This window comes from Sebastes umbrosus, chromosome 8, assembly GCF_015220745.1.
Source record: "Sebastes umbrosus isolate fSebUmb1 chromosome 8, fSebUmb1.pri, whole genome shotgun sequence".
NCBI lineage: Eukaryota > Metazoa > Chordata > Actinopteri > Perciformes > Sebastidae > Sebastes > Sebastes umbrosus.
Window position 1 is genome coordinate 32,930,014 of NC_051276.1, and position 27,672 is coordinate 32,957,685.

Below are 27,672 nucleotides of genomic sequence, written 5' to 3' on the forward strand. Positions count from 1 at the left end.
AAAGCGACATTTTTAAAAGTGTTGCTGACCTCAGGCCTTTGAACTAGTGAAGGATTTTGCTTTTCATACTGGGCCCTTCAGACAAGCATATCCCCGAGAATATGGGGTCAAGTTCAAGACAAACGTTCATAAAGGTTCCTCAGTAGCACTTAGTGGTGTCAAGCTTTTAATTTTAAACATTTGTGTCTCATGTGTTGCTGTCAGAGTCAGATTTACTTACTTGTGCTCCATAATGTGTCTGAAGGTGGTTCAGCGGCTTCAACTGGGAGGGACTGAAGGCGAGGACTTTACCATCTCCACTGAAAAGAGACGTAAGTACAGATATTTATCCAAACATGTAAAACTTTGCAAGTTATAATGCAAAGCAAATACAATGACAGAAAAGCACAGAGAGAGATGTACCTTTGTTTAATTGACTAAATTATTGTATTGAGCTTTTATTAAGTTTTGCATTAGTGTGGAGCAGTGATTTGTTCTTCACATATTATTGTGTTTACAATAAACACTGTGGAAAGGAAGTGGAAATAACATCCAATCACTGGCAACCAGCAGGAAAAGGACTCAAAAGCTTGACTCACAGACAAAGCCTGCGTTCCAAATCGCATACTTTTTCTGCCCTTACAAAGTACGTACTGTTGCATGCAGTATGCATACAGTTGGGACACACTACTTTGTCATAACATTATGCCGTGAACTTTGACCCTCTTGCTCATATATCTGATGCACAGATGATTGTGGGTCAGAATAGCCAGAAAAGCATGCTGGTTTGCAGACTGCGACCAGATGTACAGTAGTAGGACATCCTGCTATTTTTGGCATACTGCATTTGACAGACTGGTTGCGTCCGAAATTCCATACTAACATGCTATTTAGTACGCTAAAACAGTATGTGAGATATTTGTAAATGTATCAGTGAACCTCTGATTGTTGATTTCTAGTGCTCCTCAAGGCTTCTCAGAAGATGATATCAGTTAACAACGATAGCGAGGATGAGCACCAGCACAAGAATTAACCTTAAAAACTGCTATTTTGAATTGGAGGTATTTTAACAAATCAATCTCTCACCGTTTTCTCCTTCGTCGCCTTCTCTTCCAGCTTATTGGACCGACAGATCACAGCTATTTCGACACCTACCCTCCAGACGAGGAAAGTCCTCCCGATGAGCTGTCCGGTTGGGACGCTGACTTCTGAGACCTTCTGCTCCATCTCGTCCATTGTTGTCTTTCCTTTGCACACCCTAACAACCAGAACGTATTGGGTAAAGTGGGTTTTCAGGCATCACCTCGGACAGCCATGGTGGAGGTCCTCACGGTTCGTTCTGGGCAACAGTAACAGTTGTGTTGGAACGATTGGCCGTCTCAAAACAAATGAACAGTTTTCGGAGAATTCACCTTTGAGTTTGACTGTGAAAAAGCTTGTTGTGTTACTATCACTGTCCTTTTGCAACATAGTGCTGATAGTGGTACAGTAGTAGTGGCATGTTAGCATTAAAGCTAGCTAGCTAGCTATATAATACTGAAAAACTACCAAGGTTCTCCACAATCTGTGTCTGAGAAGTGTTGCACTTGTGTGTTGCACAGCTGGCAGTGTATGTGGGTGGGAAGCCAGTGAGGGATCAAGTCCTCAGATGGTTGGGGCACTTGTGAAAAATTACAAAAATTACAACAGCCCAGAATTCATGAAAAAAACGTGCGTTTTCATTCCATAATTGGGGTTGCTGCTATATTAATGCTCTGGATATTGAATTTAGCACCTTTAACGCTCATGTGCAGTGTTTACAATATAAAAGAAATCAGTGAAAACAACTCAAAAGGCAGATGTTGTCCGATACTGTACCAAAGACGGAGTGAAGCAACTTTAAAAATGCAACTTTAGACGCTTTATTATCTTTGCTGTAGTTTCAAAATTGGTAGAGTTATTGATTCCAGCTTTAGCTCTGCTAAGCCAGCCTGCAGGCTGCGTTACTCAGGCTTCATCTCATGCCGCTTTGCAGGGAGTAAGTCTTGAAACAGATCGGTGTCCTGTGTCACATTATTATTATGCTTTTACATTCCTTAATCAATCTACGCCCCTACTCTATAATAATCTCTTACAGATACCTCTAAAAATATTGTTTTCTCTGGGCCCTCATGATGGCTCCAGATGTGGTCGGTGCAGCTGCAAAGTCTTTATTTCTTACAGCTGAGAGGGGAATTTGTGATTACATGTGCAGTTTGTTTACGTCTGTTGAGGACTCCGAGGTGTGTGGGGAGCAGATATGTGTGGAGATGACACTGCAGAAAACAGACCCCGGGAGAAGAGATTCTACTTAACCACAACACACTGCTATCCCACACATGTGCTGAGAAGCATCCAGAGTTCAGTGTTATCCTCGCAGTCCCTCCACTGCTCCAACTAGACACCCGTGAAAACACCTACCCCCACTTACTATAAGTTATAGAGTGTGAGCATCCTGCGGCGGGGTGCCGGACCTGAAGAAATATTTACCTTTTTTGAAGCTGAGTCAACTCTGCGGTTCTCAGCTTCTTAACCGTGAGGAGGCGACGGCGTTCTGCTTGGTCTGAGGCGTTGATGATGTGAGGAAGAGGAGCAGCGAGGAAGCTAAACTGAGCAGAACAAACTTCAGGGTTTACTGTGAGGGGAGCTTAGGGTGTTTTCCATTTTTAAACACTTGAGGTTTACAGTAAATGGACTGTGTACTGTGTGTCTATGTATATATACTGTAAAGCACAAGCATCAAAAATACACAATTTATACAATCCAAGCTACTTGTTCCTTCATGTAAACCTTAAAAACAACTGGGTGAGTGAGTTTTGTAAATAGCAGCTATACAGTAAACACTGAGAGGTGAATGTGTGTGTACAGTATGTACAGTCTGTGGTAATGTCTCTGTGTATGGAAGCACCTGAGAAGCTGTGGCCTTAAAGATGATGATTTCAGGATTACAGCTCTGTAATATTTAAGTTTTTAAATTTGACTTTTTGTAATTGAATCAAATAGTGTTCTTAGTTTGGTTAATTTAAATGTTATTGTTTTATGCGACAATAGATTATTATTATTTATTTATTTTATTTTCTATACCAATATGTGCAGACCTTTCTCACTGTGCACATCTTGACTTGTCAAACAATGACATTAATAATAGCTGCATTTCAGTGCCATTTAGACTAAAGTGACACTTCATAAGATCATACCGACATCATGTTTGCCAATTTCTGTTTGGCAGGAGGTTATGTTTTGTTTTGTTTTGCCAAGGGATGCACCGATTGCAAAACTATGGGCCGATACCGATGTTTAAAATAAAAAATTATGGGCCGATAGCCAATAATTATGTTTTGTTGTTGTTTATCTAGCTGTTATTTATTCCCCCACAAAGATCTCTTCATTATAAAAAAATAACTGAACTGTCTTAAAGTAATTGAGCCCTTCATTTATATCTTGAATGAGCACAAATTAAATCATACAAATGTATGAAATAAGCTTTAAAATAACCTTTTTTCACATGAAAAACAATTGCTTCAAAAGCCCCTTTAGCCTGAATACTACTACCTACTCAATGAGAGGAATTTATTACCTAGCCCGACAAAAACATTTTGTGAAACAAATTAAATGTTAAATAAATCAGCAGCTAACAACACAACATTTAGCCGGTACAAAATGAATATAACACGACACAAAAACATCGGCCACTGCCATCGGTGAACGTCATCGTATTTGCCGATTTCAGTCAATGAGGCGAAAATCGGCTGATACCGATGTTCGCCTGATAAATCGCTGCATCCGTAGTTTTGCCGTAACCAAACAGTAACGAGTGATGTAAGTTTTCACTAAAAAATAGAAGAAATATACCAGTAAGACTTTAAGATATTACTTCTCCAAGTAGACTTACAACAACCTGTATAACTGCGTCAATGTCATCCATGGTTTTATTTTATTGCTTCCATTTTTTGCTGCTATTTTTCATGAATGTAGCTAGCTAGCAGTAAAAAAGTCAACGTCCACATTCTGATTGGCTGATTGTTTCTGGGATTTAGGCATCAATTCAGAGGTCTGCAACCAGGCTACTATAGCAACGACCCTGTTATTGAGCATGTTGGCTGACAGGAACCCTGAATAAAACATCCCTCATTAATGTCGTCACACTTGCTTTACTGCGATGACAAGTCAAGATGTCTGCCACCAGAACGGCCTGTTGCTAAATTTGTGTGGATTCATGACTGAACTGTACCTCAAAATAAAGTTTTACAAAAACAGAAATGTTGCCAAACTGTTCTAAGTGTCAAAATATATTTAGACCTCATGTTGTAAATGTAAATCCAATTTTCAAAATCACATATTATACACGGCACAACACACTGAAATTTCGGTTTTGTGTTATTTTATGCCACAACCCTTCAAACCCTTCAGGCTTTAGAAACCATAAAAGAACCTGTGATAGATCTGAGTCTTGCATACTTTTATTCATTTCTTTGAATGCTTTGTACGGATGGTCGGAGCTCAGAGGAGGGGGGAACCTTTAAACAGTTCACCACACTTTCACATCAGTAGTGACAAATGTCCATCACAGATATAAAGACCATCAACATGTCAGCGCTTCGGTCCCCCTTTCCCCAGACCACACCTGTACAAGATATGCAACATACAGAAAATAAATAGATGCATGTTAAAAGGTCATTTCCATATACAAATATATTTTATGAAGCTTATTGTACAAGCATTTCTTTTCGTTTACCTACAGCATAACATTTACAAGATAGGATTGAACAGTGAAGGAGAGTAAACTGCTGATATACTGTGTACTGTATATAAGTGTCTCTGATATTTGTACTCCGAAAGACGTCCGTGAAGTTTAGAAACAGATCGAGTCTCAAATGCAGCAAAAAGAAAAAACGACTTGTCAGCAGTCGTCATGTCTGCAGTGTCTGAAGCCACTGATAAAACCTGTATTGGCACAAGATGAGGAAGCACAAACTGGAAAAAAGTGTCAGTACAAAATATATAAAGTTAAAAAAAATCTGCCCTTAGCTATCGACACAAAATAAATGTCTCTGAAATATCAAAATAGTGAATTATTTGAAATACATTTTAGAGTAAATTCCACTGGCGATCATACTTATATCAAAAGAATATGCACTATGTTCACTCGTTATTTTGTACCATAAAAAAAAAAAAACTATTCCCAGCTGCTTTGACTTCATTGCAAACTGAGCTCAGTTCTCTGAACAGGCGACGAATCAAATCAAACTTTATGAATTGCAGAAATCCACCCATTCAAAAGGCACTTCTATCTGAAAGAGACATCAGCGTGTCATCGGCATATGGTGAGCTATATACAAAAACAATGTACAAGTCTATAGAAAAAAAAAGGTTTGCTTCTATATTTCAGTCTATTTGCTCTGAATAAATATTTGGTTTTGTGAACTCTGACCATAATGCATAACCCAAGGCAATGTTACTGACCCTAATGATGTAAAATCTACTCTATACAGTATTATTAAAGGCTTATGCGACCCAGAAAAACAAATTAGATCTCTCCGATCATTCCATATATTATATGTTGTGCTCATCATTTTTGGCTTTTATTTTAAAGGTGCAGTGTGTAGGATTTGGTGGCACCTAGCGGCGAGGTTGCAGATTGCAACCAACTGAAACCCATGTGCCAAGTTTGTAGGAGAACTACGGTGGCCGATGCAAAAATGTGAATGTCTCTCTCTAGAGCCAGTGTTTGTCCAGCAGAAACATTTTATGAGCGGTCCTTCCCCCCAGAAGAACCCATTTTACTGTAAACTACGATTTTTTTCATAGAGCTGAAAACACTATAGCGTTTTCAACCAATCTCAACCTTTACAAAAATCCAAGCATTTTTCAATGAAAATTGGCAAAAAACAAAAATGATGAGCCTTAAGGATATGTGAAGCAAAACTGATTCCAGACCAGCAGTGTATATTGACTTTAAACTGACTTTTTTTGATAGTAGATTAGATGATTAGATGATCTTAGTTAATGGAAACAGATTTCTAGAAGTATTCTGGCACTTTATAATTCTTCATAAATGTCATTCTATGCTGTAAATACGATAGATAATTTTAAACAGAAAGTAACGGCAACATGTTCTGAACTTCAACAATGCCAAAAACAAATAGGTTCAGTCTGATACCAGGCTCATTGAAACCATTAATCCTCTATGGCTGCCAAGCCCCGTCTGATTTCTTTGAGTTTATCAGGTCCAACAAGGGTTTCAAAATATGCCACACAAGCATCAAGTGGCTTTTAGAGTCCTGTGGTTTTACATTTGTAATACACGCATGGTGACAGCCCTTAATCAATGTTCTCTGTTTGATATGCCGTATCCCTTTTATCTTTCAAAATCAACATTTCCTTGGCGAAGCATTAGGTCTCCTCCAAAGCTCCCCGTTCCAACTGTTAACCCTCAGAGACCCGACCGACTTTACTGTCGCTCAGACGCTGTAGCAGGTTCAGTTTTGATTTCATTTGACCTCACTGTATAAAATGACCTGTGGTGACCTCTAGGATAACCACAGCCTCATGAAGCTTTACAGCCACAAACTAGAGACCTAGAGCATTCAGAGGATTTCCTAGCTAGATTTGACAATAAGGGGGTTTCTGAGCAGTTTACACAACAGAAGTTCTCGCCATCCAATCGCCAAAAAAATGCAATTCTTGCAGAAATCTCCAAAATGTAAAAAGTTTTTGATCCCAAATCACAGCATGGCTTTTTATATGGTGTTCCTCAAGGTCTTGGTGTCTTAATGTGGTATTTTGGAGGGATTATTGATCATTTTCATCAATTCTCTAGTGGTAAAAAATGGTTAAATTTAGCACCAAATCTGTGTAACAAATGATTACAACCCAAAAATTGCTAGAAGAACTAGAAGAACTTGACACAGTGCTGAGCTGCATCTCAAATTAATGATCAGATTCTCAGCTTTCAGATGATGTACACCACTTCTATGTGACATCTACTGTTGATCTGCTATCTCCCCCTAAAGACCCCGCCCAAAAAAAGACAAAAACGGGTCTATTGTGGGTCTCAGAGGGTTAATGAAGACCACGAATGAAAAGTAGCTTACATTTCCGCATATAATAAACTCTTAAAATGTGGGTTCTGTACTGTACAACAACGGAGCTAATGTGATCTAAAACACAAATATGCACGGCTATCTACTGTACCGTCTACGTCACAACTCTGGCTTTGGAATCTAATATATCTCTCTATAGCAGCCAAGCCAATAATTATACTTCTCATATAGTGAATAACACAGTGATAGTACAGACATAAATACATACAAATAGTAACAAAAAACCATGCAAGTGCGAGCAGAGGTGACTCGGTGGTAATGAAGCTGTGAAGGATAGAAAGATGACCCCTCGGAGGCATCAGTTCAAACTGAGATCATTTTTCCTGAAAAAGTGATTTTTTTCCTTCAGTTCTCGCCTCAAATCTGTATTTGTGTGTCTTGATGGTGAGTTTATGATTCATTCGCCCCGCTATCGCCCAACGGAAAACTGAGCAGCGATGATAAAGACGTGAAGATATAAACAGCGGTGGTGAAATCGGAGCATGGAGATTTCCATTCCAGTTATCTTCCACGAGGAAAACTCACCCGATCCGCTCCTTCCCACGAACGGACCGGTCTCCTCTTCACCTGGAACAACAGGCAGTACTCTCCTCCAGTGCAAAAAGGGAAGTTTGTTGTGTAAGACTAAAGGAGCAGGAGGAGAGAGTGTCGATTTGGCTGCATGTGTTTGATTTTTTTTTTCTTTTCTGTATGAGTTTTATGTGAACAGGCATTGAAGGGATTAAAAACAAAAAAACTATCTACAGGCACAAGAATCTACAGTCATGTTGGGGTACACTTTGAGCACCACGTTCTTGTCCTCGTCGAAGAAGAGAATGCTGAGGGAGGACATCTTCTCTGGGACGCAGCACGGCTCGGGGATGCCGGGGACGACGCCCACCGCCCGCACAATGCTCTGGATGGTGGCGTGGTTAGAGGGCTTCAGAGCCTACAGCAAAGGGACAAAAACACATTGAATTCATCCAGAGAAGAATATACTACTAACATTTTGCAGAATCCCATTACCAAAACCAATCAAGTTTTCCTTTAATAGTATTCAGTGATTCAATTTAATTCCTGATCATTTTGTAGACTGATCGGATATTTTGCATATTGCAGCCCTGTCTGCTAAAAATGATGTTCCCATACAACAAAATTGCATTGTGAATTACAATTTGAGGGAAATGTATTTTGTTGCGGATTAATGATAGTCCATAGAAGTCTGCATACGGAGGAGGTTGGAGTAGATGGATGGGTCAAACAAACACAGGACTTTCACCAAGGAGACTGGCGTTTGTGTCTCATGAGAAACCAAAAGTTAATCTCAACTCATTTCAATTTACGTCCGTAGTCTTACAACAAAACTGCATTGTCATTGTCAATACGTTTCGAGGGAAAAGTATTTTCTCCCCGATCACGTTTGTCGTCAGTCTTTTCAAAATAAACTTCCGTCTTTGCAGGAAACAACTTAGTTAGGGTTAGGCAACAAAACTTTAGAAAAAGATGGTGGTTTGGATTAAAATAACTCCGGAAGTGGCGTAACTTAAAAGGTACTGTTTGTAACTTCTTACACTTGCACTCTAATAAATCATTGCGGGTCGGTATTTCCTATGTGCGCTCACGTGTGGCTACGCTGTTCCAACACAAACTCCACAGAAGCACCAAAACCGCAAAGTTCTATCTAGTGAAGCCCGTCTTACAAAACAGTCAACTCTTCCTGCTTCAGCCCCCCGACCGCGGTCAGAAGACACAGAGGAGACCGTAGCTTTGGTCTCCAGGCCCGGAGTCTCTGCTGTCCTCTGCTCCTCTGCTCCTCTGCCTGCCTTCACTCACACACCACGCTCGTTCTCACTCGCTCTTTCGCTCCACTCTCACGTGCATGCACGCTCACTACACACTGCAGAAGAGTTACGTTATCGTCTCCGACCAAAACTCCGGTGTCTCCCCTGTTTCCTCCGGCCGCGGTCGGGAGGCTGAGGCAGGACAAGTCAACACTAGGATCAGCACTGATTCATGGAGAGACCTTTGTCTTATCAGCTAACATTACTGCCAAGCAGCTGAAATTGTGGTTTCAGCTGACGTGTGTCGCCTCACTGTGTTGATCAATGCTCGTTCATGTCTATGTAGAGCGCGAGCATCAGGATACTGACTTTTGTTGACTTAACTTAAGTGTTTTTGGACCCATCCATCTACCCCGACCTCCACCACACAATTATGTGGATTACATACAGATTGATTTCATGATATACAAATTACAGTGCATTACTTTTTGTAGGTGTAGCTACGAACGGTGTATGAGACCAGCCTGAACAAACACAGGACTTTCACCCAGGAGGCCACTTTTTGTGTCCCATTTGAAACCAAAAGTCAACGTTGACTTATTTCAATTTACGTCCACAACTTAAATAAAGTGACAAACATACTAATTTTAAGCCAAACCATGTTTTTACTAAACTTAAACAAGACGTTTTGTTGTGTTTTTGTTTTGTTTTGTTTCAATTTACAACATTAACCTTGTGTTTAAAACGGCGACTATAATCCGGGAGAAAATACGTTTCCCTTGAAACGTAATTGAGAATACAGTTTAGTTGAATGGGAACGTCATTTTGTAGAAGACAATTAGCAGGATATTTGTGCAGGGCGTCCAACAAGCAGCTGCAGGTACAGTAGATCAAAATCTGAGGTCCTGAGCGCTGTCTCTATCCCTACCACTTCACACACCTCATCACCTGCTTCATGTCGTAGCAGGATCCAGTAAGTGACAGGGAACCTTCTAATAGCAGCTATTTAGCAGCTTCTAAAACTTTAGCCTGACAGAGGAGCAACAACATCACAGGATCCCAGGAGGAGGGAGGGCGGTGCTGCCTCAGGCTCCACTTCTGGGACTAATTACGTCCGACTACAAAGGCCGGCGACTCCGAGGTAATGAATTAAGTGGATGGATCTCGTGCATTCCGGCCGTGTTTAAAATACCTGTGATGTTATCTTGTCACCGGGGCCACAAGCTGCGAGGGGAGCTGATGTTTAAAGGTTCTTTATTTCTCTCACTTCTTTGTTCTTTCAAATGTCTAAACCAAACATTATGTTTCCTCAAGAGAAACTTTCAACAATGGCATAAAACCAAGTTGCTTCCTTAAAGGTTCTCGTGCATTTTTCCTCGAGCACGGTGAGAAAGTTGTATTGATTTGATCGATGTGGAGGTCAGACACCTGTTCCTTAGGAAGTCGTACATCTGAGCAGGACTATTTTTTACTTTTTTTTCCGAAGCCATTTACATAATCTGTAGTTTGACTACTTTTACTGAAAGTAAGACTTCACTTTGGACTAACCTTTGTTTAAAATGATATAGATTTAGCTCTAATGCATATCTTCAAAGACTTAAGATATACTGTAGAAGATAAAAGCATGAGCTACCACTGTAACTACTTTATCCTGCCAGTTGAAGATTAAAGCAGATGGGACACATTTCTGTCATTTTCTTTGTCATTATCATACATAATATAAGACAGACGGGCTTCAGGGACTTCTGATATTAATGTTATTCAAGTGGACGTAATACAGAGCAGTAACAGCAACAGTAAAGGGACTGAAAGCTTAATGGTTAGATGTAATGATAGCTCAACTATTTACATAATGTATACCATACCGGCGGGTCGAGTCTAATGCTGACTTCAAATGGGGTCGTGTTTACCGTGTTCACGAGAAGAGTCCATATGAACGCACCCCTCTTATCGTATTCACAACCTCGGAAGTGGAAAGTTTCTGAAAGCTCAGAGTTGTGACGTGTTTGTTGACGTTGTCAGAAATGGCGGAGGCCATGGAAGGTAAGTTTTTGGTGCATAATAAGTAAATATATTGTAATTTTTTGTCATATAGAGTTTATCTTGGTAATTTTATAAAATGTCTGAGGAAAATGGTATAATTCCCAACAACGTTACGTTACCCGCTTGCTAGCTTGTTATCCTCTGTGGCTTCTAGACGCCGACAGTAATGTTAATATTGCCATTGCTTAGCAGCAGTGTTCTCACGACTTAACCACTTGAACGCCAGCATATCGTGTACACCACTTCCCATGTTGTAAACACGAGCTCACCATAAAGGCACCATAAAGGCACCATAAAGTTGTCAAGTTTGTGACTGGAGTCTGACTCGAGTCCACACCTCTGGTTAATGCATCAGTTGTTAGTATGTATCTGAACCAGAGCATCTAAAACACATTTATATAAATATACTTGTGGTTAAAACAGGTTAAGAAGCAAAAACTGTAGGTTTTGAAACTGAGGTTAAAGAAAAACAGACATGGCCTACAATTTGTAATCTAGTGTCAGAAAATAAACCAAACCTGGTTACAAGAAGTGTTGGAAGTTTGACCCAGTAGAACAATGGTTTCCAACCATTTTGACTTATGACCCCCTTATGGCAAAACGAGGTCTGACTGTAACCCATTGACACCAGATGCATACTGTACATCTGTGGGTGAATGTCATATGACTATTTTCTCCTGTTTTATTTTTCATCAAGTTTAGAGGCCTAAATATAATCCTGTTATAGAGAGCTGCAGGAATGAGTCCTAAAACCCCGAAATGAGTTAGCATTATAACACTTCCTGTTCCCTGGTCTGGAAGTCAATTGGTTTTTAGTTTAGATACCTGAAATAATAATGTTTTGTGAATTTTGAAGTCTTTATGTGTCTTAAAAATGGCAAATGCTTACAAGTGGCTAAATGAGACTAAACGTCATCACGCTGACTCGTCCGCCTTTACAGCCTCGTTGTTTCTATACTCTTTGCTCACGTTCATGCGTCCGTGGTGTTGTTCGTTTATAGCCTAACGTAGCCTAAAGTGGTGTTCGTTTGTGAAGATGATCTCGCTGAACAAAATGTGTAAGTATCATAAACGTTTATTTGCCACAGAAGTAATTTTCTACAATAATCCAAAACACAATGGAACAAATCCCATTGGCTTTTTGTGGAGGGAACCAGGGCGATGCTAACTTCCTGGTTGGCCTACAATAATATATCATCCCTGGAGCACTCTATTCCCAAGAAATAAAAAAACAATATTGTTGGAACATCTGGAATAGTTAGTTTGCTTTCCCATTACTGACCCTCAGGTTGGCAGCCATTAAATAAAAAGAGTCTCACCTTTGGCATGGGGAACTGGCAGGACCCTGAGCAGTAGTAGGCATCAAACGACTTGGGTGATATAATCCATTCGCTCCATCCAATGTCAGCGAAGTCCACTTTCAGGTATCTGCGAGCGCAGTTCCTGGGCTCGTTCCACTGCTTCTTTCGCGCCTTTTTAATCGTCTGCTCGTCGAACTGCAGCAGGGGCATCTTGTGCCGCTGGTTCTTGCGTGGCTTTTTACGCGGCCGACGGGCCTGCTTGTTTTCGTAAGGCTCGTACGGGCTCGCCTCGTCCCACCCGGTCGTCTCGTACGGATACTCGGGCCCGGGGAGTTCGTTGTTCTGCAACGGGAGCAGAACGTTCACCGAGCGCTTGTGTCTGGGCTGCGGCTGCGGCTGCTCTTGTTCGGTGTTGTTTCGCTCACGCAGTCCAAGTTTTTGGAAGCTTTGCGAAATGGAGCCCTCCCCTCCCACCGAGTGGTGTCTCTGGAGGGTGGCTACCACGCTTTCGGGCTCTGAGATGGCGGAGTCGTTGGCGTAGACCAGGATGTAGGGCGAGCGGTCGGACAGGAGCTTCTTCCACGGCTGGGGCCCTTGTGAAGCCACGTCGATCCCGATGAGCAGCTCGTCGTGGTGTTTGGCCTGGTTGACCACGCGAGTTACGTCCTTCCACTGCCAGGATATGAAGTCCCTGTAGAGGGTGGACACGTTGATCCGGAAGTGTCCTAGAGTCCTTATCTTGTTATCCACAGAGGCGAAACTCCAGATGACCATGTGGATGTGGTTGTGCCTGCGGGGGCCGTGGCGAGCGCAGCTTTTGGACCGGGAGCAGCCATGGGTGCTGTTCTGAAGGTCTCCGATGTAATAATGAAGAGTGGCGGACAGAACATCTTCTGACTTGGTGAGGGACGTGAGGTTGAAGATCTGCAGCTGCTTCTTGTTTATCGTACCTGAATAATAAATAATGAATAATATTATTTACACAACAGCTGTATGGGACATCAAAAACAACTTCCCTGTGTTCATTAAACACACAATAATGATCATAATAATATATTTGTACATGTTTTTCTTCTGATCCAACATTCTCTCAGCTATGCAGATACTGTTGGTTTTATTTGCCCAGGTTATGAAATATCTGCCTCCACCTCAATACTCTGGATAATCCACTTAATTGTATTTATTTATTTAACCTTTATTTAACCAGGAGTAAAGACTCGGATCAAAAATCTCTTTTTTAGGAGTGTCCTGGCCAAGATAGGCAGCAGCATAGTTACACGGTTGCAGAAATATAACAAACACAACAGTTTAAAACGAAGACAAAGAGCAAACTACAGAATCATAAAGTATTGAAAAAACATTCATCAGCATTCAAAACATCTGCAGCCAGATGTGCTTGCTTCCAAAGTCCATAGTAGTTTCACTGAAAACCTCCCACAGTGAGGTCTGTGGAGAGTTACCAGGAACGTTTCTAGAAAGAGATGTTGCTGCTGACTTTTTAAAAAATATAATATTTTATCTCTTTGAACTGAAATTCCACTCATCTCTATTGTTGTGGGATGGAAGCAGAAACACCTCAAAACTTGGGCAAATAAAACCAAATCTATCTGCATGGCTAGATACCACTGCTGGGTGAGAAAATGTGTTTGTAATTTGGGTGAACTGACCCTTTATAAGCTGTGACATACAGCTAGCAGGCGATAGGAGGCAGTATAATCTAACAAACTTTGACCCAGTGTGGAAACTGCTCGTCTTTAATGGTGCACACGTCCAAGTGATAATAACACAGCGTGGCCTGTAAGCAATTTAGAGTTTATAGGATTAAAGTTACTTGGATAAAAAACACTAATGAAAGCATCTTAAATGCAAGAAGCTCACTGAGGTGGAAACTCTAAATTAAACTCTACATACAGTGCATGCAGGCTGGGCAGCTGCCAGATGTTGGCTCGAGGGAAAAAAACTATCTGACACTAAAATCTGAAGGTGAGAAAACAAATGGAAGGATTTATCATGCAGAGATCTGATGCAGAATCTGTGTTCCTGTGCGCAGTGAAAGAGGGTAACAGGTTGCATGACTGGATCAACAGGTGGATCTCAGTTCAGCTCTGAATGGCACCAGTTTTCACTTTTTTTCCAGATTTAAAACCGAAAATCAGGGTAATAAACATGTTTCTATTGAAATGTTTTTTCTCAAATCTCAGATCTAGTTTATGTTAAATAAACAATGCATGCATGTAATCCCTCTCTAGACGTGCACAACTCGGTGTTTTTAACGTGCGTAAAAAGGTTTGGAGACGTACCCCAGTGCGCTTTGAAGCTGCGGACAGTGTTTCCGTCCTTGAAGGGAAATCCAGCCCGGTTGTACTTCGTGTAAAGCATCTGCATGTGTTCCGTCATTGTATCCTGTAAAAGCAGATCCTGGTCGTCTTTCGCTGGATGCTTTTTATCCTCCGAATGATGCGTAAAATCCACCTTTCTGTCTGTTTTCAGCATCGCGCAGTATCCAACGCACAGATAACTCCATCCGTAAAGCAGCACGACCACAAACCGAGAGTACAGAGCCATGCTTGGGCAAAAATCAAAGTTATAGCAGCAAGAAAAAACAATTATAGTTGTGGAAAACTTTCCAAAAAGTGGTCCCTATCTCCAAAAAGACATATCATCACCTGAGGAGTCTCCTCTTAGAAAATGATAGCATCACCTTTGACACCAGTCACACAGCAAGAGAGGAAGAAATAAAGAGTTATCCAAGTTGCCTCTCTGCTTTGGGTAAGTTGCAGGTCTAAAGTCAGTAAATGATAAAAGTTCACAGCAGAAGGTGGTAATGAGACAGATGAAGGAGAACTAAGCTGCTCAAACAGAGACGCTCTTGGTTTTGTATCCGAGCTCTGAGTTGATTTCAGGAGCAGCAGCCAACCGTCCCTCCGTCTCAGCTTTCATTGAAGGTAAAGCATGTTGTGCTTGGTATTATAGGACTTGTGGGACCAGCTGGGTATTCCTCTCTCTCTCTCACTCACACACACACACACACACACACACACACACACACACACACCCCTATACACACACACACACACACACACACACACACACACACACACACACACACACAGAGAGAGAGTTTCCTGTTCCAGATACTTTTACGCACATTCAGCCTGGGGACACATTATCTAATGTTATCAGGAGCTGGAGGAGGCTGTTTTGTCAGTTCTTTAAAAATACTTTATTAAAGGGACATTCCGCAGATTTTTTGGAGCTGATTTGAATATACTCTAAACTGCTGCCACAGAGCGAGCAGCCACTCCGTGCGTAATTTCTACTCCGCCGCAGAGCTGTGCGTCTGGGCCGCGCTGCTGAATGAAGCGGCTTATTGTCGGCATTAAAGGCTCTCTCTCCTATTTAGTTTAGTTCAATGGAGTTAAGCACACACATCCTGTACCATCACGGTCCGATCCGGATGCTGTACCGTGCCCCCCCCCCCTCCATCCAGGCGGGGTTTAAACAGTCAGCCACCCGCCACCACCCCCCACCCCGCCACTGGGCTTCTCTTTCAGGGGCACTCGGGAGGAAATGATTAGGGCATTTCCCCGCCCTTGGACATCTGATGGCAATAATATTAGCATGCCATGTCCTTCATAGCAGTCAACACACACTGAACGGGTTTAACCCCTTCAAACTGGGAGGAGATGGGCAGCAGAGAATCTATTTAAAGGTCCCATATTGTCAAAAGTGACATTTTCATAGCTTTTATATTATATAAAGCAGGTTTAAGTTCTTTATAAATACTGTGAAAGTATCGAAACGCTTAATCCACAGAGAAATACATACAGCCCGTATTCAGAAACTGAGCTTTTGAAACAAGTTGTCAGGATTTCTGTCCATTTGTGATGTCACAAATATACAATATTTAGATCATTATTCTGTTTTAAACATAAACATTCTAAATGTGTCCCCGTTTATTTCCTGTTGCAGTGTATGTGAATGACATCTGCTGACAGGAAGTAAACATGGACCCTAGCCGTTGTCTAGCAACACAATTGTGTCGCAATTCCGTTGAATTATACCAAAATGGAGCGTTTCAGACAGAGGGCGAGTACAGGTAAATTCAGGCCGACAGTCCGAGGAAAGTAAAGTTTTTTTTAAACATTAAAGCATGTAAACATGTTCTAGTAGAAACCCAAAATACAAGTATGAACCTGAAAATGAGTATGATATGGGACCTTTAAACAACAGCAAAGCAGCAGCAGAGGGAAGAACCTGACTGATTAATCCATCAATCATTCAGACATAAAGAAGATACAAAGATAAATGAGCCTTGACCATAACTTTGGAAGACAACCAACTTGGTTTGTCCAACTCAGACTGCTGAAGTCTCATTAGCTCCCAGCATGGAGAAACAGACAGGAGTACCAACACCAGAGCAAAGCAATAAGGTGTTGTGGACGGGGCGGCAGCAAAAATGGATTTTAGACACTTAAAAGAAAAGCTCACCTAAAAACATTCAGTTCCCCGTCGGAAAGGAGAAGGAAAGGGCCGTCTGACGGCAAGATGAAGTGGTTAGAATATTCTAAATATAGCGTACACTTAAACTGATACTGATTGTTTTAGGTGTCTAAAATCTATTTTGCTGCTGCCCCCATCCACAGCAGCATATTGCTTTGCTCCCGTACTGGTACTCCTGTCTTGTTTCTCGATGCTGGAGGTGTACGGCCATCTACTGTAGGTAATACACTGACTATGGATCAGTATCAAGTCTTTTCTCCATTTTTTTGATTCTGCATGGGAGAAAAACAAAGTTTTCTTCAAGAATTCAAGGTAACACGGGGTGAGCGATTGATATACAAATGGTCATTTTGTATGGAGGACGGAACCTGCCAAAATCAAAAATAAATAAATAAGTACATGACTCGCTAAATAAATAAATATGTAATTAAATGTAACAAAATAATAGATAAGTAAATAAATAAATAAATAATATATTAAAAAGAAATAAAAGAAATAACAAATAAATGCAAAATAAATACCAAAATAAATACATGAATTTATAAATTAAAAAATAAATGCAAATTAAATAAATACATTGATAAATTAATAAAAAAAGCAAAATAAATAAATAAATAAATTTATAAATAAAAAAAATAAATGCAAAATAAACAATACATTTATAAATTAATAACAAAATAAATACATAAATAAACAAAAGGGAAGATTAAACAAGAGTAAATAAATAAGGGCATTAATACAAAGATAAATAAATAAAGAAGCAAATTAAAACAGAAATTTACGTCACATTTTATCAATAAATTAATGATTACATTTAGTGGCATATTTATTTATTGAGTCATTTATTTATATATTTTTGATTTTGGCAGGTTCCGTCCTCCATCATTTTGTGGGTGAAGTATTCCTTTAGTGTGAAACTGAGCTTGTTACCTAAAGAGAGGCTAAATAGTGCCTCTCTACTATCTTTGACCCAGTTATAGTGTGAGTCCACCTCTCTACCTCATGTTGTGTATATTAGGGGCAAGTCTGGCCTCAGACTAATAAAACCACGCTTCAGTGAAAACCCCAACAGCTTAAAAGCCCAATAAAAGAAATGAAGAGGGATACAACCATTTAAATTAGACTTTATTGTGAAATCATTACTATTTACAGACACATCATCCGTCTGGGTGAGTTCCAGCAACTTGTTTTTTTGAGGTTTGGTCTTCCACGGAGGTATGGCGCCATAAAGAAAAGAAGCATTTCATGAGCGATACTGGCTTGTTAGTCAGTTCACCGGCATTTTAAAATGACTATTTTTCATGTGCACATCTGCTGTTTTGATTGGTAGGTGTTTGGAGCGACTGATGCCACTTTAAGGGAGAGCAGAGCGTCACCGGGCCACATGAATGAGCCGTGGCCTGTAAACCTAAACAGCTGTAAATGAGGGTGAAATGTTCATTCGCCACCCGGCCAGTTTGTAGTTCTTACTCCCAAAACAAAGCAGAGCAGATAGTGAGATAGTCAGGTGGACAGCCCTCGCCCCGAGGTTCAATCTGGCCTTTTAGAAAGAGACCAAAGAAGAACTTTGAAAGTGCTTGTTAGTCCAGTTAGTTTTGTTGTGACAACAGCAAAGACTAACCCGTTCTTTCAGAGACGTTTTGACATGAACAGCTCAAAAAAGACATTTAAATATATTAGGGCTGTCAAAGTTAACGCAAAATTAAAGCTAAATTGAAGATACTGGTACAAAATGAAAAGAAGAAAAAACCTAAAGAATCCATTTGTACCAACCATGTCATACTAGCTTGTCAGGAAGAAGGTTAAATAACGCTCCAAACTTGCGCTAAATTTTGGCGAGGAAAAATTGTCATGACCATTTTCAAAGGGGTCCCTTGACCTCTGACCTTCAGATATGTGAATGAAAATGGGTTCTATAGGTACCCACGAGTCTCCCCCAAACTTTATTCATCATCACCTCAAAACAGGCCCAGGAACTCACAACTTCTCTCTCTGTAAAATAAAAATACAGAAACCCACTGACTAAGAAAACCCCAAACCCAGACCCCCGTTCCCCCAAACCCCTGCTTTTACAGAACCAGAACCCACATCCCCGTGTCACCACACATATTGTTTCAATGAGGCCAGCGGAGTCCAATTCAGTCTGAACAGACAAACAGATGCAGCCGGTTGAAGGCTGCTCTCGAGGTTTGTGTTAGGATTAACTAATTAGTTCAAACCTCGTAACTTTCAGGAATAAATTTCAGCTGAAGGGATGCGGGGGAAATTAGTACGACGGCACATTAAGTCTGGCTTCCACTGTGTCAGTTTAAAGGAATAGTTCAACATGTTGGCAAATTTGCTTTCTCAAGGAGAGTTAGGTGAAAAAAATCAATACCACTCGTCTGTCTGTGCCTTAGGAGACAGTTAGCTTAGCTTAATGTGAAGACAGGAAGCATGGAGAAACTCTGTCCAAAGGTATTATTTCTTGGAGAGTGGCGGAGAATCCAAGAAGTCCAAGAAATAGTCCGACACAACCCTCCTGTGAAACCACAACTCTGGTTTCTGTACGGATTAAACAAACGAGATATAACATGCTAACTATTGAGCTTGAGAGGTGCTGGTGGGAAGATGTTGTTACCTTTGGAGAGGCTAGCTGTTTCCCTCTGTTTCCAGTCTTTATGCTAAGCTAAGCTAAGCAGCTTCTGGCTGTAGTTTCATATTTACAACACAATCTGTGATGTATTCATGTGCCCTGTGTTTTATGTGTGCTAAATATATGCATCCTACTGTTGCATAACCAATTACCCCACTGGGGACAAATCAAGTTATTGATTGATTGATTGATTGATTGATTGATTGATTGATTGATCTAACTCTCAGAAAGCAAATAAGCACATTTCCCTCCAAACATGTCAAACTATTCTTTTAAAGAATATTATTTTTGTTGTTCTTTATGCCATTTTTGTGATATCATCACAAGAAACCTACATTTTTGTAACATACGGGACTATGTTGAATACCTCTATTACACAGCTTTGTTGAATACTCTATTCTGATTGGTCAATCACGGCGTTTTACGCTCTGTTATTTCTTTATAGCAGACCGTTGCTATGTATAACAGACCGTTGCTATGTATAACAGACCGTTGCTATGTATAACAGACCGCTGCTATGGCCGTAGTTCTGATGTCAGACTGTGGCGGACCGTTTTTGTGTCAAATGATTGATTTCTTAAGTAAGTAGGCATTGCTGAGTTAAAAGTTGATATGTATGTATTAAAGTGGACACTGTGGTCCATGGTTAGGACCAACAAAATTACATTCCCATACAACTAAACTGCATTCTCAATTACGTTTCGAGGGAATCATATTTTCATCCAGATTACGGTTGCAGTTTTAAACCCGTTGTTAACGTTGTAAATTGAAACAAAACAAAACATGCAACAAAACTACTTGGTTCGGTTTAGTAAAAAAACACCATGGTTTTGCTTAAATTAACTATGGTTGTTACGTTATTAAGCTACGGATATAAATTAAAATAAGTGAACTTTAACTTTTGGTTTCACCCGGGACACCAAAAGCTGTTTCCTGGGTGGCATCTATCACCCCAACCTCTTCTGTATGCGGACTTTCGTGGACTGGCATTACAAACTATTTGTGATACGTCGAAAACAAACGTATTTCGCGATAAAATTCCCTCGAAACGTAATTCACAATGTACTTTAGTTGTATGGGAATGTCATTTTTAGGAGACAAGGCTGGTAGGACTGTACATAAACGCCTCCACAGAGCTGCTACATGTGCAGGATGTTTCCTTGTGACTAAAGGAAACTACGTGTCTGCAGAAAACAAATTTATGAACAAATAACAAAGGTCCTGTAATTTGTTAGCTTATAGACATAGATAATGTTACTTGTGGTGGGGCTGATTTTTACCATGTGTTTCAAAATAAGTTGTAAATCCGGAAATTAAAAGTGAGCACGTTGCTAAAAGTCTTCCGTACTTCCTAAATAAATCCTACAGCAGGTTATTTGCAGCAGAGTCGTCTTCCATTAAAAAAATGCCATAGTGAATGACTAATATGTAAATGATAGAGCACTTTGATGTCCCGTAAAGTGTGCCTTGCATCTGGGAACATGCGGAATGCTTTAAGCCCATTACCCATTCTTCCAGTCCAATTGGAGCTACCGCAGCCTGGGGGAGGACATAAAAGCAACCCCCGTCATCTTTCAAAGCTCTTACGCCTTTAATTTGTTTAGACAAACAGCCCGAAACATGCCAGGCCAAACGACGGGACGGGCCCGGGGTCCCCGAGCAGGTTCCTTTCCTTCGGGGAATGCCAAACAAACTGGGCCAAACTGGGTCTTCACTAAACGGAATAAAGAAGAATTTAAGGCCAAAGAACTTTACAATAGGAAGGTCAAATCTGAAGTAACATAAAATGTCAGTTTATTTGCAGAGAAACTTCCAAGTCGTCACACTGGTCCGTCCACTTCTTCCTCTGGGAATCCTCAGTTTTAAAGCCTTTTTTTTTTTCTCACAGCAGCACCTCCACCCAGATGGCATGCATGATAGGAGGGCAACAGTCTGTAAATGATGGTGCGACTACAGCAGCTCGGTCAAATTAGAGGCTTCCAGTGCTCTCCAATATGTGCCATATGTACCAACGTGTCGGCTGCAGCCCTCTGAAGCTTAGACAGTCCTGATGTTGTGGTCGTAGATGACGACATGAATGTAGAGGTCCGACTGTAGGAAGGTCCTGTTGGAGTCCTCGCCTGGACCGGACTGGAACCCAGCACACAGTTAGACAGTTAGGAAGTTGTTGTTTGGACGGCATTATCTACAGTCTATAAAGGTGCATTCAGACTACATGCAAATGAATTCCCACCTTGCTTCATTCACGTAAACCTGTGTTTATTCACTAAAAATGTCCCTGAATGTGTCGACAGTTTGCACTTGGACTGATCTCAAAACTTATGTTTCTTTCCTTTTTCCTCTTAAATGGAGCATCTTTGCTCTTTTTTTTCAGCCGGTGTGTATGCATCAGTTCACAGCACCACTTGCGCCTTTCCATTGACTTTATACACGTTTGCACCTCCTCTAAAATTTGCTTTACTTTCGGTCTGAACACACTTCCGTATGTGACATTTTTAAAGCGGCATTAAGCAATTTTTGTGGGGCAGAGAACAGTGTTCATTTGTTAACGAAACTATGACGGAATATGTCGTCAACAACCTTTTTTTTTCCAATGCCTAAGACGATGACGAGATGACACCGACGTCATTAAACACTAACGGTGACGATATCAAACATGCAATATCGTTGATGAAAAAAGACTATAATGTAGTTTAAAAAACAAAATCTCTCTTTATTTTTGTCACCTTCCGGCGGCGGCGCTCAGTCCGTCTCTGTCCTTTTTCAGAGCTCATCAGTAATGGATCGCTGTCGGGGTGTAAAGACCATTTCAACCAATATAACAAATAGTGGAGACTGGAGAACATCGTCAACCCTGCCTTTAAGCTACGGACGTAATGTCATGTGAGTCAGTGACGTTGCGTGACGTGACAAAACGCTATTAGTAAATGTAACTCAACTTTTGATTTTACATGAGACATGAGTGCCGGTCCCCTGAGTGAAAGCTCTGTGTTTGTTTTACCCGTCCACCGCCCCGTAATCCACCCCTTAGCGGACTTTCTCGCTCTTTATTTTACATCAGTTGCTCTGAGCGTCTAATAATGACGAGGATGGGTTTACACTGGAGTTAGTTGAAAGCCTGGTGCATCTCATAGGTTTTAAGACGCCAAGGGCCACTGACCAAGCGTCGGTATTTGATGCCCTGAGAGTGAGACCTTAATATAAAAATATCTTAATGCAGGTTTAAAATGTGAAACCTGCAAGTAATTAATCCAAACCTCAGATATCCAGAACACATCTCTTTATAATAAGAGGTATATTAAAGGGGAGGCTGACAGTGACTGTAACGGTTCATTTTCCAAGATGTTTTGCGTTACGTTGAATGTCAAATGTGACGCGGCCCCACCGCTAAGATGTGAAGCTGCTACCAGCTGGGAACATTTATTCAAGGCTAAGTGTGTCAAAAGCTTCCAGTGGGAGTGGATCCATAGCCAACCATTACACTCAATTTACACTTTTACCTCAAACACACTTGTGGGTGTCCTAATAAGTGAGGCGGTCTTCCTTTGCGAGTTCAAAAGAGCGTCAATAAAAAAACAACTTCATAAACACACCGAGAGAAACGCCGGGGAAACTAAATGATAAGCATCTATTTTTACAGAAACCAAAATGTGTCATTATCGCTCACGTCATCCAAGTACTTGGATTGAATCAAACCATTGTCATAACTGAAATATGACAAACCCTCCACCCGCAACCCACTTTCTGGCTGGGATAGAAGAAGTGGTCACGGTATGACAAAGGCAGAGAAACAAACAAACCACCCAAAATGAGTCGATGTGAGTCTTGATTTTGGAAGACTCTGCTGCGGATCTGTGGCCACATGCGCAGCTAGTGAGCTCACGGTGGGTTAAAAAGCCGGACGGTTCTACGCCGCTCCGTGCCGAGTCAATCTGGGCTGAGCTGAGCTGAGCTGAGCAGAGCTGGGGTTCTGGGCACCCGGGTGGTTTGCTGTGTCTGGCTTCCTCTGCCTTCTCTTGTGTTTTTAATAGACAAGCCTGGTCGGGGCGGTGCTCGACCGCAGCTAGAACACTGTGCTGCCATTTTGGCGCTTGGCCTCAAAAACGCAGTCCCCACAGCTCTGTCTGCAATTTCAAAATAGTTCAGCCCCACACCAACTACTTCCCTACCCCCCCAGCAAAGAGGGGAACTGGAGAGAAGGCAAGAAAAAAAAAAACACAGTCTGTCAGTCGTTATTCTTCCAGGGCCCCTGTCAGACTCGGAGTGTGGAGGAAGCACCTGTCTCGACCCCTTGATCCTCCATTCTTTGTGCAGGTGGAAAGCAAATATCTTTCCCTCCCACTGATTTCTTTCTCTCTTAGTCTCTCCGACGGATTCTCTTAGAGCGTGGGCTCCCTCTGATAATCACTGTGTCTCATATCTGAGGTTAATTAAGACTCGCTATAAACTAGGCAATTAGTAAAGTTGGCAGAGAGATGAAAAATAACTTCCAACATTTTTGCATTTAAAAGTGTAGACACAGAGAGAGGGTAAGGGCACTGAATGCAACAAAGGCCATATAATGCCGGGATTTGGGGCCCGATTCCTTCCTCCCAAAAATCGTCAGCGAAGCCCTGATGTTTTGATGGTTCTAAAGATGATCTTTCCAGATATTCCTGTTGAGTGAGGTATGTTAAAAGCGTTTTTTACATCCACCAATCGGCTCGGAAGTCCATCCTGGCCGCACCGATTTCAAATTGTAGACGTTAAACATGTTCAATATTTACGATTAGATAACCTGTTGTGTGTGGGGAACCCCGAGGATGACGCAGTCACGTGGGAAAGAATGATAGCCAATTGAGGACCAAGTTGACTGAAGAAGGAAGGACAACCACCTCCGTCATGGCGGCCACGGCTAAGGCATGATCTAATGCTAAACGCGAAGCATGAAGTAGTAGTAAGACTGAGCTCAGAAATGGAGATTTATATAATGTGTCTCCATGACTTCATCCATTATTTTTATTTTTTCTTCGTGAATTTTCAGTACAAAGTAGTGCAAAAACTAGCTAATTCTTTCTGCCCGTCGTCCGTCATGTTTGTTTAAAGTCACGTTTGATCACAAGATATTTTGCGAGATTTCCTGTTTGTTTTAGTCTCTTGTTGTTGATGAATAAATCTGTTAGTGTGTGGTGTTTTGCCAAATCGTTGCTCACCACACACTAAAGGAACAAAACTGTTAAATTTATCATAACATTTTTAAAATCTGTTAAGTGAAACAGGATGTTATGCGTACATGGAAAGTTAGTCACCTGAGCCACGAAGACAACAACATTTGTTTTTAAAGCAGCAGAAAGGCTTTTAAAATACTCTCTTTTTTTTTTTTTGCCCTTTAGCCTTTTTGCTTTCCTGGGACATTTTTACAGCCGTGGAACAGGTGAACTCATCTAATTAGCGGTGCCATTTGTCCCCCTGGGGCTTAACAACAAAACAGGACAACAACAACAACTAAAACCTACCATGGGGTCCACATTCAGGATCTTTTTGTCCCTCTTGTTCTTAAAGAGGAGGCCGTTAGGGTCGTCGTAAATCACCTCAAAGTTGGGGCTGGAGTTGGACGTGGACACCTGTGTCTTCCAGTTGTAGTAGCTGTGGAGGAAAGGTAACAGTAACTGTCAGATGACTGAGGTGAAGCCATTTTTTAAGCTTAAAGGTGCTTTCAAACAGTGTAATGCAACGGTACAGTGGAAGTCACACACAGTTGTTTGGGAAGAATCATTTGGAAAGATTTTGCTGTTTTTTAAATTCCTGGAAGTCGTACCAAGTATAGTAAGGTAACTACACGACTTACAGTAGTATTTTGCTGCCCGGCCATTTGGTTTGTTTTTGCTTTTGTGGGCCCACGCAGGCATGTTGCTTAAGAGAAACACATCTGAAAACCACGTATTTCAAGGAAAGGATGCCACCCATAGTATTCAGGCGGGGTGGCGACATGCTTATATTTTTTTGTTGAAAAGTTGAAAACAGATCAACTTTGGATGAGAGGCTATGTAAAAAACAAATCTATACAGCCGCTTACGTTGCATTCTGTCTATCCTCTCTGTTGTGATGAACCTTCACTGCTCCTTGGGTTTCACAGTCTAAACAAGGCCTCACATACAGTCTGGATGTCGGATGAAAGAAATAGACAATAACTCTACTCGCAGATGTTTGTGGCTAAATTGCTCTAAACACACAGTAAGTCAAAATGCTCAACAGTCGCTGTATTTCACTTGAATTTCAAAAGCATCAAAAGTTTTCTTATAGGTTGGGCTGTGGTTGGATGGTGGCATCGCTGCAACATAACACAGAATGAACAGATAGGACATGGCTCTATTTTACAGTTGTTGTTTGTCGATGGGTGACGATTGGTCTGCAATGTTTCAGCTCAGCCGATTAGACTGTTATCATGTCATTAAATGGGGGCGTTATCAGTGGTTATTACACAGCTTTTTTGAATACTCTGATTCTGATTGGTCAATCATGGCGTTCTACGGTTTGTTATTTCTTTATAACAGACCGTTGCTATGGGCACAGTTCTAATGTCGGACTCTGGAGGACTGTTTTTGTGTCAAGTTATTGATTTCTTAATTAAGTAGCCGTCGATCACAGAAAGAAGGAATAAAAGAAGACGACAGCGACCTCTAGTGGCCGTAGTAATTATGACAGGAGCAGAAGCAGAAGTCAGGCGCTGTAGTGTAGACGGCGTTAAACTCTATATGGGGTGGAGGCTGCTTTTAACGCTTGATTTCTGCTTGCCGCATCCCTGAGGGTCTGTCCGCGCGGTCTGCAAAGTGACATCACACCATCAGACACGCCCATTCTCAGGGGTTCCATCTGCGCACATCTACATTTTTCTAACTACGTGGCGAAAAATGGAGAACTTTAAGGAGTTTTGAGAGTGTCGGTTTGCTGCGAGAAGAAATCCGCACGGACGTTAAAAGATTTAAACGTTTCCTTGTCACGATTCAATGTCAGCTCATGTCCGTGCGGCGTCCTTGCGGTAAGTATAACTGAAGCTTAAGCTAAAACACAATGTGTTTCCCTAAACTTAACCAAGTAGTTTTGTTGCCTAAACCTAGAGAAGTTTTGTTTGTGTTCAAAACGTAATGTTTCGTGCAGTTTTACGTGTTAGAACAGGTTGCTTTTAAGTTTTGCTTTCACTTTTACAACAATAATAGGCATAGTAGGCCCTTATGACCCACATCTATGAGGCTTATAGCGACAGATAATGCATATTTAATGGCTTGATAGCAGTGGAATCAGGTTTGACTATGCACACAGGATAACAATGGATAGAAATGTTTTCTCTCTCTCTCTTCCTAAGATAAAAAACATATTAAAAACTCAAAGTAATAATACATATACGTTTTGCATGTAAGATTTTATAAGACTGACACTCAGTGGTAGTGGTGTGTGCCAACCGACCATTTGGTATTCTGCTTTTCAGGAACATTTTCCTTTATAGGCTCTCACAGCAGGAGGGTTTAAAACAACACAAGCACCATATTGAGGTCATGACTTCGCCTGTTTCACGGAGGAAAGAAAACTTCACGGATTACAGAGCGTTACACAGCCATTGTTATCAAATCAATATTCAACAGCAGGTTTATAAAAGATCTTTGCTCTGCAGAAAAGAAAGGAAAGCAACCTGCAGAGTCAAGTATCTTTTGTACGAGAGGCAGAAGTTAAAAAGTCTGTTTCCAATTTGATTGTGAGGGCGCTGTGTTGGAGTTCGCCAAGCCAGGCATTAAAGTAAAGCTGTGGCTAATAAGCAATTGAAACCAAAGAAAGGGTTGAATTCCAAAATAAATGACCGATTAATTTACAGCATCCGATTGGATCGCGCTCTGCTTTTAGGGTTTCTGTTATTTTTGATTCAGCAGAGCAATAGTGTGCAGCTCTCTGAGAGTCAAAAATTATTTATATAAATTAACACATTTAGCATGCGCATGAAGTTGAGGATGTGATTTATTACTCCTTGATGAGGTAGTGTTTATCCCCGTCAAATCATTCATCATCTAAAGCTTCTCCAGCGGTTTGATGGAGGCAACATGCTCGTCGAAGAAAAGAAAAACATCCAGAGCAGCTTGACATTTTTTAGCCATAAAATTGGCAGATCTTTTGTCTTTGTTGATGTGAAATACGAGGCTGGTTGGAAGTTGAGACACCTCATTGAGGTAGTGTTGAATACTGCATTGTTCCCATGTTAAGTTTGGATTCAGCACAACGTTTCAGCTGAGAGGAGCCAGGCGTGGAAACCAAAGACACAAAGTCTTTGGTTTAACTTTGTTAAAAAAAAAAAAATGCAAAAT

At 41.1% G+C, this 27,672-nt stretch overlaps 3 protein-coding genes across 3 annotated transcripts in view; 1 reads left to right on the top strand and 2 right to left on the bottom strand.

The window, feature by feature from the left end:
• Positions 1 to 4,253, top strand: part of prkg2 (protein kinase cGMP-dependent 2) — a 41,548-nt gene extending 37,295 nt beyond the window's left edge. The window contains exons 18-19 of the mRNA XM_037776998.1: positions 245 to 311; positions 1,096 to 4,253. Of these exons, the coding sequence (XP_037632926.1) occupies positions 245 to 311; positions 1,096 to 1,191 (163 nt within the window). The 3' untranslated portion in view covers positions 1,192 to 4,253. The remainder of the gene's footprint in view (positions 1 to 244; positions 312 to 1,095) is intronic.
• Positions 4,254 to 7,696: 3,443 nt separating this feature from the next.
• Positions 7,697 to 15,181, bottom strand: bmp3 (bone morphogenetic protein 3). The gene is made up of 3 exons (XM_037776727.1): positions 14,505 to 15,181; positions 12,223 to 13,154; positions 7,697 to 8,028 (listed from the first exon to the last, which is right to left on the bottom strand). Exons 1-3 carry the CDS (start codon positions 14,767 to 14,769, stop codon positions 7,837 to 7,839), a joined length of 1,389 nt encoding a protein of 462 aa, XP_037632655.1. The 5' UTR covers positions 14,770 to 15,181; the 3' UTR covers positions 7,697 to 7,836.
• Positions 15,182 to 21,109: 5,928 nt separating this feature from the next.
• The window catches only part of cfap299 (cilia and flagella associated protein 299), a 90,755-nt gene continuing 84,192 nt past the window's right edge, over positions 21,110 to 27,672 (bottom strand). The window contains exons 5-6 of the mRNA XM_037776598.1: positions 24,838 to 24,967; positions 21,110 to 21,472 (exon numbers count right to left, since the gene is read on the bottom strand). Coding sequence (XP_037632526.1) covers positions 21,380 to 21,472; positions 24,838 to 24,967 — 223 coding nt within the window. The 3' untranslated portion in view covers positions 21,110 to 21,379. The remainder of the gene's footprint in view (positions 21,473 to 24,837; positions 24,968 to 27,672) is intronic.